The sequence below is a fragment of the Polypterus senegalus genome, chromosome 2 (genome assembly GCF_016835505.1).
Source record: "Polypterus senegalus isolate Bchr_013 chromosome 2, ASM1683550v1, whole genome shotgun sequence".
NCBI classification, from domain to species: Eukaryota; Metazoa; Chordata; class Cladistia; order Polypteriformes; family Polypteridae; genus Polypterus; species Polypterus senegalus.
The window spans coordinates 264098499-264120263 of NC_053155.1; the positions used below are offsets into that span (position 1 = coordinate 264098499).

Genomic DNA, 21765 nt, shown 5'->3' on the forward strand with positions numbered 1-21765 from the left:
CTGTAAATATGTGATAATAATCTTCATGACAGAGTATTTGAATAAAATTTTAAAGTTAATGTGGACATAGTTTTGGATTATTTTCCTACTGGAATATCCAATGTTGACTCAGTTTTAGTTTCATGACAGAGGTGGCCAGATTTAAATTACAATATCCTGATATTTCATGGATTATACGATGCCACATTCCCTAAAAAAGGTTCCCAGAGCCTTTGGAGGAAAAACTACCCCACAACATCATATAACCTCCATACCTGAAAGTGGGGAATCAAGTTATTTTTGGTATAGCCACCTTTTTTATGCCAAATACACCTTGAGTGTTTGTTGCTAAAGAGCTCAAATTTTGCTTTGTCACATTTACTAAAATTTCAGTGGCTTACATTTATGGCTAAATTACAGAAAAATGATTGTATGGAAGTGGTGATTGATGGTAGTTTTGGAAAATTAGTGACTTCAAGATGCTATTTGTTTTATATATTTCTCTAACAGTGATCCTTGGGCAATTTTTTATAACTCTGCACAAACAGTAAATTCAGATTTTCTTCATACAGAAGAAAAAATAAAGACAGAATCCAGAAACAATTTACAGAATCAGACATACCATAAAACCTTTGATTGTTCTGTAGTAAGGGTCTATTAAGAGTGATCCTAAGGAGCAAACTTGTGCAGTACGGTCCCAGCCATCAGAACAGTGAACTAAAACACTCGCCCCTTCAGCAGTTATAGCCTGTTGTAAGTAAAACATAAGTAATTCATGTAAGAGTGTATTAGCCTTTACATATATATATATATATATATATATATATATATATATATATATATATATATATATATATAACATTAAAACCAAAAAACACCAAGCAATAAAGTGTACTTTTGTTACAATGTGCTTTGAACACATTTTTTACAAAACACACGATGTCCACACTTTTGATTAACTATAACAATCTAACTGCAAGAGGCTATCCACCCAAATTTTGCATTAGCTCTCAAAGGCAAAACCATGTCAGTAGTGACTGTGCTTTTCAACCGAGCATTTTCTGCATACACAATAAAACCTTTTATGCAACATGTTTCCTGTTTATAGTACCATTATCCAAGTACTAGGATAAAGGTTAAACAGTTCTTGCAAAGAAGTAAATTACTGATACATTTTCGAATACAAATTAAATGTATCGTGTTTATTGACCTAACAAGTTTTAATGTTTTCAAAATACTGTATATCTGGACAAGATGCCAGTCTGTCTTCAGGCACACTTTGTTCTTGTGAAATCTGCAAATATATATACTGTTATTAGGAATAATGATAGCAGCTACGAAAATAGATTGAATATGGTATTCCCAATAGTTTTGAATTTCAAGTACAGTAAAATAAGGTTAAAAGCACTAAACACCTTAAAATTATTATCAGTTTTCCTACAAAATCTCTTTAACATTATCATTATAAAAAGTAACTTTTGGGTAAATGAAATAAATATTGTGATATATTTTCTGCACAACACCATCTATTACAATATCAAAATAATGTATACTTTATGTACAAAGCTGGCCCAAAATGAAAACTTACTTTTGATAAAGTGATAGCAGCATCCAGAATTGCTTTAATGTGACGTAGCCATCCTGAATTTTCTATACCAGTTAAAAACTCTGTTACAGACAAAGACTTGGAACCTATAACTAAAGATTAAAACAAAAATGTTACGAAGCAGTATTTATTGTATGAAAGGTAACCTATAATTTAAATAATACTATAAAATAGGTGTACAATCTTGTTAACATACCAACGTGTGACAGTTTAATCAATCAAAATTAACATTCATGAAAAAGAATTGAACAGGACAAGTGTCACATAAAAAATAAGGTACTGCAATTAAAAATGTACCAATTTATACAAAAACAATTAAACATCTTCATTTTACCATGTACAAATATTCAACTTCTACACTATTCAAATATTAAAAACTATTCACTTTTATAATATTGCATCCATTACATTATATTATTTCCATTCCATAATCATCCATCAATATTAGTCTTCCCTACTTTATCCAGTCACAGTGAAATATCACATCTCCCATCACCAATAAGCAGAATGGGAAACCAGCTCTGAATCAGGCAAAGATATGTCACGTCACATCATTGTAATTTGCAACACTCAGGTGAATAAAATGCATAAAATAAGCTTTAGGCAATGGGCCTGACCTTGACAAAGGGGGCTAGGATGACTTGGCTTACCAGGATTATACAATTGTCAGATTCTCAGAGAAAACTACAGTTCTAATATGAGATAAATGCACTCTTTGAGAAGGTAACCATTCTTGAATTAGACTAGTTAAGAGGAAATAAATCATATTGTGCGGGTAGAGTTCAAAATGGTATTGGGATATTCTATAGGAGTCTTCCTATAGCCTGTTTACATTTACTTGCAAAGAAAAAAAAACTAATGGAAATGAGTTTAAATTACTGTACAGTAGTGATGAGCGAACTCCATGGTGTTTGCTTCACCTTAGGTTCAGAGAAATCACAGAAGTGTTTTGCGAAAATTGCTGAACATGGCGAAATGCATTGACGTCAATGGGGATAAACTAACTGAACTAGAGCTGACTAGAATTTAATGGTCCATACAATTTTAAAGTGTCGCTGATGGCTAGGGAAACATTTGCCAAACATACTGGGCTGAGTACTGTGGCCAAAAAGTTAAACTGAGCTGTGCAACAGCAGTGCCAGAAACGCAAATGTATATTTCATCAAAACAAAGTGGAAACGCTGAAATCGTAGTCAACAGTCAGAAAAAAAAGGTCGTTTTACGTTGATTTATGTGAGAAACTATTGCTTTGTGTTCTTTTCAGAAAACAGGCCGGCAGCAGCTCGCCACTCCCATCTCCCCTGCACTTTTACTGCCATGGTAGCACACAGGGCAATGCACTCAGCAACAGACATATTATTTGATTTATGTAAGAAACTACTACTTTGTGTGCTTTCAGAAAACTGAGTTTCTGGAAGAAAATGAAAAAAAAATCAGCCCTAAATGAGTTAAAGGCAGAAAATTGATGTATTGTGATTGAAGCCACTGGTTTGTTCTATTTTTTGAAGTTATGATGAAGGCTCTCCACACTGTCTGTGCTGATGCTTTGCAATTTCTGTTCTATCAAAAAGAATAAAATATCTTGTACATAGTAACAAATCTTTCATTATTATTATTATTTGATAGAGACTTCTGTGTTTGGGGTGGGGGGGGGGCATCAGGCTCTTTCAAGGTTTGTTTTCATTTTCCATGTAGCTAATTAAGCATACATAGGGCACACACCTCCTTCTCTTATACTGACATGGAATTCGAAGATCTACCTGTACATTTGGCTACAAGCACAGGTAACTCATTATGCAAATGGTATATGTATCATAAAAATAAAACTTGAGCACTTGCAATATTTATCTGTTAAGCTCACTAAAGTGAGTTCACCTACTACACATACAGTATTAATGGGCTTTATGGCTTTACAGCCATAGCCTTTGTTTTTATGAAAAATGTAAAAAACACTGGTGTAAATACTGATGCTATAGTAGTTCACCAGCTGCCTTAGTACCTTTTGTTTCCATAAAGTCTGTGTGTTCTGTTTATATCTGCATGAATTTTCTCTGCTACCCCTGAGTTTCACTCAGTTTTTAAATCTGCACTGCACAGTAGACTAGCGATACTAACTGTAAGTGCAATCATGTGCTCTTCATAGTGCCAACTACTGCGTGACCCTGGCTCATTGAGATCAAAGAAGAAAGAACATAGTGAGAGATGCGCAAGCTTTGTAACCAGTCTGTAATGCAAATGAATAGCATTATATACCCCAGGGGTTGGTCCCATCCAATGTTGGTAATTACAGCTCCCATGGATGTTGCACTGGCCTCGTAAACCATTATAAGATGCTGGGAGGAAAAAAAAAGTTACCCTAAACCAGATGGATTATCAGTAAATAATTTGAAGAACAAGAATGAACGTGAACACAGCAAATTCACTGTGAATGACACTTTGGCAAAATTCGCTGATCAACACTACTATATAAGTGACCACAGTATTGGTTAACTGCAAAAAAGAAAACTTCATGCAATTCCAGGGCATAGGGTTTTAATTAGTTGAAATGCTTTCTATCTAGTGTTGACATGTCAACCTTGCAAATGAACAAAGGAAAAAAAAAAAAAAAAAGGATATCCAAAACTTAGTTAATTCCTCAAACATGAATTTTTTAAACTAGGTTTTTCATTGCTTTACCTAGAGGTGAAGACCTTGCATCACTTTCACTTACAGAGCTTAAAATACATGCTCACATCATCATGTATTAAAGTTTATAGTGCTTAGGATGTTCTATACAAGTTTTAATTTTAACTTTTAATATCTTCTTTTCACTTGTATAGTCATAAAGCTTGTAAGTGTGTGTGTGTTGGCTGGTATTCTTATCTACTGCTTGGTATGCACTGAGCTACAGGAAAACAAAGGAATGTCTAGAGCTGAACCTTGGGGGACACCCAGGTCATTCATCTGCTTTTTCCAGGCATAGTGCTAAAGGATCTAGAAGCAGTAGTGATCCCATAGCACTTAAGGTTGACTCTGCAATTCCAGGCCATTTGGCCATCAGGAGGTGAATGGGGATTGACAGATTGGATAATCTGCTGTAGGCCACAAGCCCACCATCCTGCAGCTCTCATCTTCTCATCCTTTCTTACCCATCAATGAGACCCCTAGGTTGTTATCCATAACCTTGACACATAATCCTCTGCGAAAAATAGCTGAAATGCTTAAGAGTTTTAAGATAGGTTATTGTTAAGCGGGTTTTGTCTTATTTGTTTAAAAACAGGGAATTATATTTTTCCTATCTAATATAAAACACCTAAATATTATTACTATAATACAGAAATACATCTTGCAATCTTGTAGTACAGAAGCTCTGGGCTACTCATCTATCTTCAAAGTAGAAATCTGACTTTATTCAATAATTCTCCAATATACACCTGACCTCTGAACATGCTTGTTACTTTTTTGCCTTTTTTTAGTAACACGTTTAAACTGCTTAGCAACCATCATTAGTACTTCCTCTCTTCTTAATCTTAATTTAATAAAATTAAGAAACTAATTAAGATTTGTACTATCTGATACAACATTTTATAAACAACTGTTCCCTAGTTTTTCACTTTCTAATTGTAACTCTCATTATTGTACAACACTTGGTGCTACTTTCATGTATAAAAATGTTTAATATAAATAAATGTCACTATTGTTGCAATCACAATATTTCTAAGTATTGCTAACACTGAAAGATTCATTTTAACATTCATAGTGAATTGAGTCAGATTTTTTTTAAAACAATAAAATAACACTAGAAAGCACTAACACATACATCAACATAATTAAATAAGGCAAACTGGAAAAACACCGAATATAAAAACCATAAAAACTGACATTCTACTTAGTGCTAAAAATGTGAGGCTATACAGATGATAATTAGTATACAGGACACTGTGGTTTTCAGTGGAATGTGTTATATAAGAGTAAACTGAATTGAAACGAACTGAATTTATTAAATAGTTCAGTATGTCTGCTTGCTATCCTTAAAACCCATTACAAGCCTTTGTAAATATTAAGTTTCTGTAGAAAGTCTACATTTTAGTGGGAAAACACCAGCAATTCTATTTCATTCTTTGAGCAAGAGGTAAAACTTGAATTGTGAGGAACAGTTCCTAAGCTTATACTGTAAAGACATGCAGTTACTGCAGTTACTCTGATAATACAAGCAACTGCTTTACAGTATATAGAAATGAATTTCCATCCAGCAAAAACAATCTTTTTTAGATCTATTCTACATTTATGTTGTATTTCACATTATAATATTTCTCTACATGTGCCTCCCAAGAGGTGTCACAATTAATTATTCAATTATATATATATATAATATAACTTTTAATAGTTTAAGACTGTCATGTATTCATGAACATTCACATGTTGGCACAATGTGGGGTTCATTATATGATGCCGAAAACTTGTTTGCAGCGATTGATTACTTCACTGGGAAAAGCTTCTGTAGTGTAGTGAGATTTAAGAAATCAGTCATAATAGCAAATCATCTATTATTCACACCCGCTCAACAGTTAATAAGTACATAAATAATAAGGAACATGGGTCAAAAATGTGTCAATGGACTCGGCTGACTGCAAATCAGTACATGACCGTAACTGCAGTGGCAGATACTTTATATATACAAAAAGATAAATAATGTTAAAACATAATTTACAAATGTAACAAACTTACTAGCAACAACTGTAGTAAAACCAAGATCATTTTATTGGTTACAGTCACTTCTGCATGCTTTTTATCCCCCAGTATCTTGACTCAAACATAATATACATTTACAAAAACATTTTACAACTTATGCTAAAGGAAACTGACAACTGTAGCAAAAATATTAACATTATTAGGGAACTGATGGATGCTAAAAATAAACCTTATAAAAAGTCAAACACAATGTTATTTACTTAATAAAAATGGAAAGTAAATACCTTCAAGAAGCTTCTGAAGACTGGACCTCATTACATGAATATTCTCAATCCCAACAAACTGAAATCGGATATTAAGATAGTTGTCTTCATTTTCATAGCCCTTTCCTGCTGCTCTGTTAGCAAGAGCATTCAACTGGTAAAAACAGTACAAATCCATTTGATTAAACAGCATAACAGTTTTGGGGGAAAAAAGTACCCAGGAAGGGATAGTATCAAAAAGAAATACAGAAAATGCAAAGTAATACAGTTTAATGCTATTATACAATGGTAGCCAATGGAAGAGTGCAAAACAAAGCAATCAAGTGAGGCAATGGAATAACCAAAAAACAATGGCATGAAATTAACCAAACTAGAATAGACATACGAGGTGTGGCAGAAAAGTAATGAGACTGGCAACACTGCAAGCGATCTGGCAACACTGCGCTGTTGTCCTTGATAGAGCATGTGTATCAGTACCCTCCCATAGCTCAGTGCGAGTTTCAACTCCTTCTGTTAACTACGTGATTTTTGTGACTGCTATTAGCGAAGTTGTGTTTTTGGTTGTGCGTCACGCAAAATGGAACAGCGGAATTTGGAGCAACGTTGTGCCATTAAACGTCAAGTGTGACGTTTGAAAAGTTAAAACAAGCCTATGGGGAACATTCTTTATCCTGAGCTCAAGTATTTCGCTGGCACAAATCATTTTTGGAAGGCAGAAAACACGTTGAAGATGAACACCGTTCAGGGAGGACTTCAACTTCGAAAACCAATGAAAACATCAAACGCGTGAACACTCTTGTGAGATCAGACCGTCGTTTAACATTAAGAATGTTGAGTGAACAATTAAATTTGAACAGATTTACCGTTCATCAAATTTTGACTGAACATTTGCACATGTGAAAGGTCTGTGCCAAAATGGTGCCGAAAAACTGCCCTCTCCATAACAGAATTTTTGACCTCAAAACGCATTCCTGTGGTTCCCCAGCCCCCTTATTCACCTGACCTCAGTCCGTGTGACTTTTTCCTTTTCCCTAAACTGAAAAATGTCCTCAAAGGACGTCATTTCGGGACTTTAGAAAACTTCCAAAAGAGTGTAACGGACATGCTGAAGACCATACCGGTTGAAGACTTCCAGCGCTGCTACCAACAGTGGGAACAACGTCTCCATCGGTGTGTAGCTGCCCAAGGGAAGTACTTTGAAGGGGATAACATTGATGTTTCAAAAAAATAAAAACTTTGGTAAATAAAAAATCAGTCTCATTACTTTTCTGCCACACCTCGTATATATTAAAATAGAAATGCATTATTAACAGGAGAGGAATTATTAGCAATAACATAACATTCTCAAACTTGCGTAATCCAATTTAAAGGTAGTGGAGACAGAGCCTCGGCAGGACTAAAAACAGCCCTGGATAAGGCTTCAATCCATCATCATGTATACTTATGACTAACTTGTATTTTTCATTCTCTGACATTCAATATAATAGATTTTCATTAAGCAAACTTTTTTCAAATTTGTGGAGGAACTGACAATCAAATTTATGAAACATGATGAGATTGTGTGAACCAAGCAATCAAAATAAAACCTACCAGAAGTAATTCCTCACCACATCATACATCTCCTTCGTAAAGAATAAAGGTTATACATTTTTGTAAAGGCAAAGTAAGTTAAACCCATGAAACTAGCATTCTGAACACATGGCAGAAATTTCAGAAAAGGACAATAAAACTATACCAGCACAACAGAACATACCGATTTAACTTACCTTAGGCCTGGTATCCATAACATACATAAAGCGGCTGTTGGGATTTGCTCTGCTGATTGCCTGCAACATGTGCTCATCTTCTAAACACCTGGCGCTAAAACCAGATAAAGGCTGGCTACATCGACAAACTGCAGCCTAAAAAAAGAATAACTCACTTTATAGCTATTAACCAAAACAAAGATGTACTACATTTAAAAATACAATGACCATTACATAACATTCTCATAACATACTCTACTTAATCTGATAAGCATAAAAAAATGTGAAAACCTTATTTGCCAATTACCTATTCATTCAGTTTTGAAGCTGACTAATCCAGTGCAATATTCCAACAGTGTGAGGGTTAAACCAGCAATTGACTAAATGCCAGCCCCTCACAAGGCAAAAATACACAGGGCCAAGTTACAGTTGCTAATTACTTTAACATTCAGGTTTATGGAATGATGGAAAAGACCATAGAACCAAGAGAAAAAAAATCGAAACAAACACTGACAAAACATGCAAACTGCACACTTACACTGACTGACAGTGCTGGGAATAAAGAGTTCTGAGGCAGTAGCTTGAGCCACTGTTCTACAGTAACACCAATACAACAACATTTACAGTATTTATATAGCACATTTTCATACAAATAATGTAGCTCAAAGTGCTTTACATAATGAGAAATACATCAATAAATAATCTTTTATATAGTTTCATCAACAGCATGTAATATTACAATGGTTATTAGATTGGAAACAAGATTATAATATAACTAGAGGTGTGTGTACTCCTGGCCGCCTATGGTGGACCAACACATCCTTGATAGCTCGATTCGCTTGCTATAGGTTCATGGTTATATTCCAGCATGGTCAAAACTCTGGTTCTGATATTTATTTATACTTATAGCAAATGTTAAAACTATTAAAAATTGTCCTCTATGCAAGATAAATGGTAATCTACATGCTGAAGTAGCGCCAGTATCTAATTTAATATGCGGAAGGTATATGAGTTCTCCTGAATGATCACCAGTCATGATTGTGTTGGCAATTGTGCCATTACTTAGGCTTTACAGTATTTGTCAACTGCTAACACACAACTGAACTACTACTACTGTTCTTTGTGGAGTGGACATATAATAAGGTATTTTGTTTGACATAATGCACATTAAATTGATTGTACTGACATGAGAGTATCATCGTTGTATTCTCCTAAAGACTAAAAAATTATATATACTGTAGATGTACAGTACAGGCCAAAAGTTTGGACACACCTCCTCATTCAATGTGTTTTCTTTATTTTCATGACCATTTACATTGGTAGATTCTCACTGAAGGCATCAAAACTATGAATGAACACATGTGGAGTTATGTACTTAAAAAAAAAAGGTGAAATAACTGAAAACATGTTTTATATTCTATTTTCTTCAAAATAGCCACCCTTTGCTCTGATTACTGCTTTGCACACTCTTTGCATTCTCTCGATGAGCTTCAACAGGTAGTCACCTGAAATGGTTTTCACTTCACAGGTGTGCCTTATCAGGGTTATTTAGTGGAATTTCTTGCTTTATCAATGGGGTTGGAACCAGCAGTTGTGTTGTGCAGAAGTCAGGTTAATTGGACGATCATTTATTTTGAAACAGGACAATGACCCCAAACACACCTCCAGGCTGTGTAAGGGCTATTTGACTAAGAAGGAGTGTGATGGAGTGCTGTAAATGGTCATGAAAATAAAGAAAGCACATTGAATGAGGAGGTGTGTCCAAACCTTTGGCCTGTACTGTATATTAAATAACATACAGTTTTGAAGAAAAATTACCATTGCATGAAAATGTCACATGAAACAAAAATGGTAAAAATTAATTACTCATGCTTACACATGCCCACACTTTTGCATTTGATACAAGAACATGCAAACTCCACATAGACAGTGAAAAGACATGGATTTCGAACTTGGGTTTTCCAGGTCCATAATTTTATACTGTTTGTTTAAGTCTCCGAAGTATTACCTTTTTCTCTTGAAAAAAATATGACAACACTGGAAACCTTCCTTTGCTTCGAAACTTGGAACTCCCAACAATGATCGGCTTGCTTACTGTTGATGGAACATAGATATCTCTGGGGTATGTATCACAAACCTAAAATTAACATAATATGGAAAGGTTTTATTGGATTTGATTCCTTGTTATGTGAATGATCAAAACCGTCATAAAAAATGTCTGGAAATGCAAAGCTTCCCAGAAACAAAAAAAAATCTTTTTAATTTTTGGAAAGCCAGAGCTGCAGTCTTGTTTTAACAAAGAAGCCTAAATCATATTTAATAAATACAGTATCACTGCTATTATGAATTACTTTTCTACAAAAGTATTGTGTCATGGAAAACAAGAATGAAACTGGCATTGGCAGTACCTTTAACTCATAAATGTAATTTTGTTCAAAATGATGCTGATGGAGCACCCATTAACATTACCTCATACGTGTATTTCACTTTACTTGGATCTCTTTATGTTCTTTACATTATCAAGTAAAATATATTAAAATTTGCTTAACTATTCTGTTTATATCAACATTTGACACATGCTGCTATTATTTAGTATTGAACTGATACCAGTATTACTTTTTTCCTTCTTTTATATGATCATATCATTACCACTGGTTTAACAGCCATTTACTGGGTTTACTGAGGTTAGCCAGTTGTTTCGCTAAACTTTTTATTCAATTCTTCTGGGCACTCCTTTGGGGCGAGTCCCATTTTTCTCATGTCACTCAACACCACATCCAATCATGTCTTCATTTTGGTGCACATCTTCACTTTACCAACCTCTGATTTTCACACCACACTTTAAATCACCTCAGTCTGTTTCACCTCAGCACAATTCCTCTTGCCCTCTTACTAAGTCTTTCTCTTAATTCGGATACATGTTCAGCTTCACTCCTTGACACTACATATTGACATGGTCATTCTCAACTCTGTACTTTCCAGCTTTGCTTCATGTCCTTCCTTCATTAGTTATGTTTCACTTCCATAAGGTACTTTTATCGAAAGCGACTTACAACATTTAAGATACAACTGATTACATTTCTTTTTTCTTTCCAATTGGATCACAGGTAGGTGAAATGACTTGTTCACGGTCACACAATGCTAGTGGAGAGATTTCAACCCACAACCTCACGGTTTTAAGTCCAAAGCCTTAACCACTGTGAAACACTCCCTGCCTGCCTGTTCATTCAAAACTTACTGAAAACATGTGCAGTGAGCAATGCATTAAGTAAAGCTTATATTTGTAGATGTTTTATTGTTTACATTTTCATTAACAATAATCGTTTAATGCTAATATAAAACTGTTTAAAATTAATATACTTATACAAACATATATACACACACGCACACAGTAAACTCTAGAATTACTTGCATCCTTCATGAAATTGATATATAAAAAGGACCACACATGCAATAAGTGACATATGGGTTTAAACGAATGGGTAAGCTTTATACCTTTACTGTCAAACAGATTTTTGGAACAAAATACAAGTTTTCTATAAGTAACAAAAAAGTTAATAAAAATACAGATTCCAAAAATGTCAGTATTTGGTGTGGCCTACTCTAAATAACTGCACTCTTTTCGTAGTTTTTAACAAGGTTGCAGAACACTTGTATAGGGATCTAAGACTATTCTTCTATGCAGAAAATTTCCAATTCATTGAGATTCTGTTTTTTTGTTTCTTGTGAACTGCACAATTCATTTGAAACCACAGATTTTTCTTTTGATTTAAATTTTGGAGATGGATAAAGACATTGTAAAACATTGATTTTTGTGATGCTGCAACCATTTCTTTGTTGATTTGGATACATGTTTCAGGTCATTCTCTTCTTGGAAGATCCAGCAATGGCTCAGTTTCACACCAGATTTTCAGCTAACTTGTTCTGGTATTGAATGGAACTCATTGTGCCACTGACTGCAACAACAGCTCTTAGACCACTGGCAGCAAAACACCCCCAAAGCATCAGAGCCACCGCCATATTTTAAAGTGGGCATAAGGTGCCATTCTTTGTATGCAGTCTCCTTTTTTCACCAAACATGACTATGGTATGTGTGAACAAAAAATAATTTTTTGTCTCATGTGATCACAAACACACAAATCCAGTTGCAATTCCATCTTTCGTGTAACTCATACATAAAGTTTCTTGTCATGGAGGTGGCGTCTTACCGTTGTTTTTGAAATGGTGTATCCCCAAGCTTCTACTAAACTTTGCAGGTTGTAAAAAACTGTGACCCTTCGGCTCCTGTTTGCCATTCAGCATCCTCCTCACTGTGCATGAGGTCAATATGAGAATGCCTCTATTTCCTGGCAAATTTTCAAAAGTTCCATGCTTTTCAAACTTCTTCACTATGGCCCCAATCATTCTTGACATACCTATTTTTTTATACATTCCCCAATTTATGCAGCTTAAGAACTGTTTTTTCACATTTAAGTTGAGAATTCTTTGGTTTTACCCTTATTAATGGATGACAAAACAATTTTACGTATGTATTGCTTCATATTTATAACCTAGTGAAACTGGAGATAGTTATCGATAACAATAAAATTCCTAGACACTAAAACAAATAAACATTATTTCTCCAAAGATGCAAATTCCTTTGGTATCATTTATAATAGTCTTCAAGAGTGCCAATAATTTTTCCCCATATGTTTGTGACAGAATAAACTATTCTGAAGGTAAAACAACACTTTTCTAAAAATTATTAAATGAATAAACAGCAGTCTCTCCAAATTATATGTATTAGCCATATTATTTTAATGTTTTTCTTCAATTTCTTGAGGGGTGTGAATATTTCTGGGATTGACTGTATTTATACACATTTATTTATACTAGCCATCCCCTGGGGCTCCACCCATGTAGTAGTGAAAAAGGACAAATTTTAAAAATCAACAAATAAAAAGGTATCGCTAGATAAGCGGAGGCAAGATACACTCCAAAACGCAGAAGTAGACCGACTCCCCACTCCTGTCGTCACGTTTCCCCCTCCCCTTGGCCCGCAGTGTCTGTCTCGGATTAGTGCGAACATATTGCTCCTGCAAGCAAACCATGATTATTAGCAAAATGGGAAGAGTCGCAAAATCAATGTTGGAATGTTCAACCAAATGATAGAAAAAAACCCGATCTAAATCCGTTAAGTAGTTCTCTTGTGAAAAGCAGACAAATATACAGACGTTGGATATTATATACAGAGAGATATAGACAAAGGTATTGGGACACACCTCTTAGGGTGTATTCACACTAGGTTTGTTTGTTCCATACCATGCCCAAACGTGATGGTCCCCCCTTCCCAACTCCCTCGCTGGCCTGCATTCACACTACGCTTAAAGTTCTGGGACCAGGCACACTGTCATCACGACCGTGCAACTTTTTGTAAAGCCAAAACAAGTTCCAATAACAGCATGCATGTCAAAATTATTTTAATTATTTTGTGTTTTTTTTTTTTTGAGTCATGTAAGTACAAGATAACTCTCTACCCTCTTACAGACTTACTGAGTGTGCAGCACAGCGTTTTGCTTTAATTGTGCTGCACATACGAGAAGATTTTTACAGAGACAAATGTTAAGGGAAGAATTTGCAGCTTTTCTTGCCAACTACAATTCATGGTCATCTGTAAGGTGAAAATAAAAACCTGTTTTTAACTAAAATGGTATTGAATGAAAAGAGAATTGCACTATCTGACTTGTTACGTCATTGACATCTTGTCCGTTTTCCATGCTTGGGCACATTTAGCGAGCACATTGTTCCCAAATGCTACTAAACCGTGCTTGGACCCACCTCTATTAAATGGGCCCAAGTAATATATATTAAATTCACCAATACCAGTTTGTAGAGTTCTAAATACAAAAACAGTAAATTAGTTGTCCTACTACTGAATATTCTTTTAATTTTAGATCATTTGTATGATGAAAAATTTTTAATGAACTAATTTTCTCATTGCAATACTAGAATGTAAGTATATCTGAGCAAAAAGAATGAACACAGTGCAATAGTACAATCATTTAAAAAGGCTATCAAAATTTGTAAAACTCCATAACTCACCTTGTAGTCTCTATTTACATCAGAAAGTTGCCACTGATCACAAGGAACACCCATTCTCTCAAACTCAGCAGCTAAGTCAATTAGCTGCCAGCCCTCTTCTCTCTGCAGGTCATTTTGCTTTGGAGGGTTATACGAAAATGCATACAACTCACTGTAAGAAACTGAAATGCAGATTACTCTATTAGGAGCCAAGAAGCCATGAAGGCATTCTTACTTCAGGGAACATTAAACAAAACACTTTCAATGGTCAGAAATGTCTCAGTGCTATTAAAATACTGATGCAGAGTTGTAGATTGCACACATTTGTCTTACACTGTACCTATAAATGTTAAAATCTAATAGACATTGTTTGTGGGCATTTGCACTATTACAAATCACCATAGAGAGAAAAGTAATAAATATTTCAAGGGACAGCTTATGGCCACTCTGATGATAAGGCATACATTATGCTAAAACAAACCCTTGGTAGATCTAGTTCAGTTCTTTGAAATGACAGATAGCAGTAATTAGCATCAGCGCTTAAAAATAAATGGATCTAAAATATTCAGACAGGTAATCTACTGTGTCTAACAATTTAGCTATTAAACTGGATTATAATGATATTTTAACATTTGTCAACAGCAGGATATCCAATTAACCTTTAGTCCCCACACTGGTACAGTAATTTGGGAAAATTATGTTAAAGCATGCATACTGTCTATGATTTGAAATCATATACAGAGATGCCAGATCTGAATATTGTTGTTATAGCCACATACTGTCTCCAGAGAGATAAATTGCATGTACAGACCACATTTTAATATGCGAAAACTCTTCTGTGGGTATTCTGGCTGAGCATCATACTATTATACTGGCAATACTATAATGAAATCCTAAATTCCATTATTTCAGATTCAGATCTTCTATATCTTCACATCATCATTGATAAAATATCCAATTATATACAGGGCAAAGGACTAACTTGAAGATAAAAAGATGAAAACTGCAAACAGTAAGGTCAGGTCAGCAGATCAGGTGAAACAAAATACCTATAGCAGGCAGACATAGCTTAGGTGGTAGCTTGGCCAAAGAAAATGGAAACACTAAAAGACAATAAACGGGTGTTGGCATAGCCAGACAAACGTTAAACTTAAAGACAGCATAATAACTGTTAAAAGTTACAGGCACATTTGCAGAATTCCAGGTAAACACAGACTGTTGTTTAGGGGATGCTTAAGATGTGAAACACTAGATCTGCAAGTTCAATAACTTTCTAGTTAATTCATGAACAAACCTATCTTATTCTGTATACAGACTGCTGTAACATCTAGCATGTGCCTCAGGGGGAGGACGCACATTCACAATGAATATAGGTACCTCCCATAATTTTGTCATAGGTGTCTATTTTAAATTTACACATGCAGGGGTAGATAGACTTTGTTTCTTTCAGCAGTTCTCTAATTCTTCTTCAACAATACAACTTCCAACTGAATCAGTTAAGCTGTTCAAATCAAAATACTGACCCAAGCAAACTAACACATTATTAATGTCTTGCAAAAAGACAATTTTACTAGTAAAATATTTGATATATTTATACAAATGAGGCCTGCAAATTAAACTTAAATGTTCATGTGTCAGAAAGAAGCAGTTTCAAGCTGTTAACTAAATAATAATTTAAAATACAAGCGACTCTTCTGTCATACTCAAAATATAATTAATCAAATTTAATAAAATCAAAGCAATACACCTTTTTTTTTTTTTTTACACTTTATAACGCCCAAAATAGTATGTGCACTTTTGCACTCTTTACTGTGGAACAATAATAACTTTAAGTCCATACCTGGTCTGTGCAGTTGCAGAAGAGAGCTATAAATGTCGTGGCAGTCCCTCTCTTTTGGAATAACAAAGTGAACAACCCGAAAATTTCTGCACTGAATCACCAGTGGGCAACCATTAGTGGTTAAAGGTAATTTTTCTACTGTAGCAATATGGTGATGCAGAATCTATTTCAAAAAAGAGAATATTTACTAGTTAGTAGCAAATTTCCTACAAAGATGTCTGTGCACATCCATCTGTTCATGTCTCCCTGCTTAACAGCTTGGTACCGCTTGTTCAACAGTCAATATCATTACAGGTTGAAGAACAGGACACATATGTTTAAGATGCGAACAATATCTAAAAAAAATTAATTACCTGCAGTAATATTAAATGATAATATTGAGAATGCCATCCAAAAAAAACATTAAAAAAATTATAAACTGAATTTCTTCTCAAAATCAATTAATAACTTAAGTGACGATTAATTAGAAATTTAAATTAGTGGAGAATTTAGTCTGGTTATCATTTGCCATTCATTCATTTTTTAACAGTTGTTAGTGTTTATTGTCATTTTGATAAGTATTTCATGGATGTCATCATTCTGTGCGTCTTCCCATGGCCGCTGAACCACTGTTTATGTGAACTTAGGACATTGCTAGCATGTGACTGGAAATCATCACAGATGTTGTATCTGAGGTCTTTTCCTATTTAAAATGGCTGTGCACTATTGGCAGCATCCAAGTTTCTGGATTGCTAATATAAAAAAGTCAGAATTTTCCACATGTTTTTATGACCTTGCTTTCTGTTATGTTTAGTGGGCTTTGGTAATCTGGCATTTATTGATCTTTGCTTTTGACCTGGCCCATTTTGACTATGACTTATTTTCTTAACCCCTGGCTCTTGAGTCAACTTTTCAAATTCACTATTTTCTAGAATTTGCCTGAAGCTACAGACGCTTATTCCCATCTTTCAAAAAATTATTGTATTATTTCACTAAAGAATTGTATTATTTTACAATAGCACTGCATTTTTTTTTAAAAGTACTATGTTATTATATGTGCAGAGGAGAGCGATTAAGAAAGCACGTGGCTTACAATCAAGTGAAAACTGAATAAAAGTTATAGGCATTGTGGTATATGTCCGGCTTGTCATCCCGGCCAATACCCTCAGGCTGCCAGATGGAGCCCTCCCTGCAGTATGGAGGTGCCCCGAAGACCAGCAGGGAATCATGGACAATGGAGTTTTTATCCACAGCCCTGCTGGATACCACAGAGGCCGCAAGAGGGAGCTGCAGGGAGTGGCAAGGAGTCATATGTGCCCTATAACCTGGAAGTGCGTCATAGAAAGAGCAACGACAGAAGTGATCTACTTCCGGGGTGAAGAAAAGGACTTGTACCTGACCCGGAAGTAATAAAGAATCACATGGATTGGGTACACTTCCGGGTCAGGGAGAATAAATGGACTGTGGGAGCTTCCAGATGGCGAGCTGAGCTGGGTGGTAGGAAGGCAACGCGTCTGGGAGTGGTGGATTGTTTATTGTGATTGTTTTGAGTATATTAATGAGTATTGTGGAGGAGAGGGTGCTTTGTGCACTTTGGAAGATAAATAAAGTCAACTTTTGGACTTTTTCCTGGTGTCTGGAGTCTTGGACAGAGGTTCAAGGGAGCGATAGCGCCCCCTATCTGTCACAGCATACATTTAATTTTAATCAGATTAAAGTTTAGTATAGATGTATTAATATAGGCAGGGTGGTAGCTCAGAGCAGGCATGTCAGAATTTGCAGAATATGTTAGATTACTATTTAGACATGCATAACTAGGCAAAATTCATTGTCCAAATGAAATCAGTTATAAAGCCTTTTACATATGGACCAAGAGTTTACCATACATTTTTATGAAGCAGTTTTAGTAGTCAGTATATAGTGGAGCACTCTATGACTTTTGGAAAATAGTAACAACCAACCAAAACCAATGATTATTTTGCATTTTGTAAAAATTAAGTATTTGCAGCAGATCACATTGAAAGATTTCTGGTAACTTATCAAGAAGTTAAAGGAGTTGGGAAAGTGCTGTCTGTCATGTTAAACAAAATCATAAAACTAATGGAGAAACCTTAAAATCAAACCAAAATTTTCATTTGAGTTTGTAGCTGTCCACTGAATACTATTTGACTATACGTGCTGATAAAGAAAATAACAGAACTTTGTGCTACTTTAAAAAATTTTTGTGGTTGTTAAATTTTATTATTAATAACTGTAGCCATAAACTGTTTTATGCATGAGGGAAAACAGGGAATTTGTCAGACCACACAATCACTTTTATTGTTTTCCCAGTGCATGAGAATAGAAATAAGAGTTATTACAACATGCATCATCAAACTCGCAATGTTGAACTATTAATTAATCAATTAATAAAAGAGGAACTTATATTTACATTCCAAGTCAAAATCTAAATTGTGTAAGCTAACTCTGATTAACAGCCAGCATTCTGAGCATCTAAAAAGTAACATTTTTTCAAACAAATCTTATTTGAATAAAACTGCCAACGAATAAATACCATAGTAATCTGCAGACTGCTGGACTCTAAATCTCAAATCACACATAAATGCTTAAACAATCCACAAATTTACCTGTTCAAACATTTACTTGATATTTTGTATCTTTTGAATAATATTAGTGCAAACATCTAGATATTCATTCAAACATTGAATCATTATTGATCTGAATCATTATATTTTGTTTAATTTATTTGGAATGTACAAAACTAACTCTGTTTATTAACATACTGTAGTCAAAATTGGTGTCAGTATGGAAGACACGTCATTATCCAGGCCCAACAACGGACAAAGGTGACAAACCAGGTCAAGGTCATGGATACAATTCCAATAATATTTCTTTTGACAATTAACAATGGAATTTTTCTTCATATGGGATTATTCTTCATATCAGCTGCCGAGTATCAGTTTTTCAATATAGATGAGCTGTTTACATTTATTTTCAGAAAAATTAAATTAAGGATAGTGGATCTTACAGCAGAAAAACGTTTTTGTTTTACATCTACATTTTGCCCAACAGGTCCATCTGACCGGTGTACTGATAGGTTTTGTAAACTGGTATTACAGGATAACAGACCTTTTTGAGTCTACTTTCTATAATATCAGTAAAGGTGTTGTACAACACTGTTTCTCTTAAAACAAAATATCACCATTACCATTATAGAAATGAATAAGGACAGTGTTACAGCCTTAACAGATACATGCAAATCCTCAACTTAAACACAGTGATTCTACGAAATTATGAAATATAACCCTACACAACTTATTGCAGCAATTATTAAACATATCCTTGATAAAGCTTTATGTTTGGATTTGCTTGATTCAAAACTTAGTGTAAGAGCCATTTGCTAGTTATTTAAGTTATGTCAAATAGACAGAAGTGTTTGCTTAGTTAAGTTAAATGTTTGCCTATATATTAGTGATAGTGTATGAGAGGTTTTTATAACCCCCACAAGCTGAATTGAAATGGTATATTCTATTTCTTGTCTCTGTGACTACAGATTTGTCTCATATGTTGACCTGCCTTGGTAAGAGTAAGACATGGAGGGCAAACAGTTTTAAACCGTGCCTTAACATGTCCTATAAACGTTAATGTGGTCTATTGAATGTTCAGTGGCATATGATTAGAGAGTACTGAAGGCGAAGTAAAGTGTCTTTAAGTATAGAAACAACTGAAGTTTGACAAGAAAAGCTAAGTTTAGAGAAGAGAAATCTTTTCCAATTTGTGTGACTTTTATTCTATGTGTGTAACAATCTTTTTTCATTTGTGGATTGTTTGCTTAGAATTTTCACTCAATCTTTTAAAATGAACTTTTGGACTGAGAGATTTCTTTCGGCACATGTTTGACCCATGCTTGATCTTGCCTTACTCACCAGCAGCTACACTTAGTAAATTGCTTTATAATCAATATTCACATACACCATTTTTTTTATTTATTACCTAAACCACAAAAGGATTTACAAAATCCACCTGGAACCATCCTTGTTTCATTGTCGGGGTTGTTATTACAAACCGTCACAACATTTATAGACTTACATATTTCTGATTTTGAATAATTGTTTAGGTCTTAAGACTACAGATTTCATTTGTCAGATACAGCAGACTCCATATCATTTGAGTTATATATTTTTGAAGGTGGATATACAGTGGAACCTCGGTTCACTAACTTCTCGGAACACGTACAAATCAGTTTACGACCAAAAAGCTCGCCAAGCTTTTGCATCTGTTCACGACCACAGACTCGGTATACAAACAAACCAGTTTCCCTTTCGGTTTGTGCGTGCTGTTGATTTCCGCAAGTGTTCAGTCTCTCCCTATGCATTCCCTGTGCAGAGAGAGAGAAAGAGAGAGACACAGACAGACGTGCGCGAGACAGAGAGAGAGACACACACACACAGACAGGCACACACGCGAGAGAGAGACACACACACACACACTGGCGCACGAGAGAGACATACAAGAGAGACAGACAAACACAAACCCACACACACGCGCACGAGAGAGAGACGGCTGGACGCATAAAGCTTGCTTTTAAAGAGACAGATCCAAGCATTGTTTTAACCTTGTTGTATTTAATGAAGACTTTTTTCTATTGGAGTTTAACCTCCACTTCACTTCTGTTTACAACGATTGGTTCGTAGCGTACATTGTTGCAATGTTACTTTTCTTGGTGGTTTATTAAATTACGGATTTTTGAAATGTTCATTTTTTTCCCTGTGCTTAAAACTCATTAAAAAAAGTGTTTTTAACAAGCGGTTTGTAGCGCTACAGCGCGAACTCTTACAGTGTTAGTTTTCTCTGTTGTTCAAGGTTTTCTCAGTGTTATTCAATGTTTTTACATTTAGTTTACTATTATGCTGTGCATTCTATGGTATAATTAACTATATTTGTGCTTAAAATCTTTAAAAAAAATATATATTTACATACAGTTCGTACGGTCTGGAACGGATTAATTGTATTTACATACAATCCTATGGGAGAAATTACTTCGGTTCATGACCAAATCGGTTTACGACCAGAGTTTTGGAACGAATTAGGGTCGTGAACCGAGGTTCCACTGTAGTTTCATTGTACACTAGTATTCTCCAGGATTGAGGTTTAGAGGTAGTACAATCTACATTCATTGGCAAGCCAGCATTCCAGTAAGATATCATTGATATAATTTTTAATCTTTCTTGCTTAGCTTTAAATTGGAATTATCTTGCCTTTGACAGCTGCATCTTTCGTCAGCATAAGGGAGTGGTGATGGGGCAGCGTTTAGTTCCAGTATTGCAAACTTGTATGTTACAAATTATGAAGACACTTTCATCTTTTCCAATAGGAACTGTTACTATTGACTAATAGGGAAATGGGTAAGATATACTGGTGATATGTTTTTAGTTTGGCATAGCAATTTAGAATCATTATTCCAATTTCATACCATTTTAAACAGCTATGATCAAAATGTATTCTTTACAGCATAATGAATTTTCCATTCCTTCTCTAGACGCTGTCACTTATGTGGAGAATGTGGTAATTTATGTGGTAATTTTCAGTTCTCATTAAACTGCAAATCCACTGACTGCAATA

The 21765-nt window shown here is 34.8% G+C and overlaps 1 protein-coding gene across 1 annotated transcript in view; it reads right to left on the reverse strand.

Moving 5' to 3' along the window:
- mtmr6 (myotubularin related protein 6) overlaps positions 1–21765 on the reverse strand; it is a 59137-nt gene that overhangs the window by 23214 nt on the left and 14158 nt on the right. Inside the window, exons 3-9 of the mRNA XM_039745472.1 lie at positions 16165–16327; positions 14346–14506; positions 10273–10401; positions 8286–8420; positions 6541–6673; positions 1568–1677; positions 602–727 (exon numbers count right to left, since the gene is read on the reverse strand). Of these exons, the coding sequence (XP_039601406.1) occupies positions 602–727; positions 1568–1677; positions 6541–6673; positions 8286–8420; positions 10273–10401; positions 14346–14506; positions 16165–16327 (957 nt within the window). The remainder of the gene's footprint in view (positions 1–601; positions 728–1567; positions 1678–6540; positions 6674–8285; positions 8421–10272; positions 10402–14345; positions 14507–16164; positions 16328–21765) is intronic.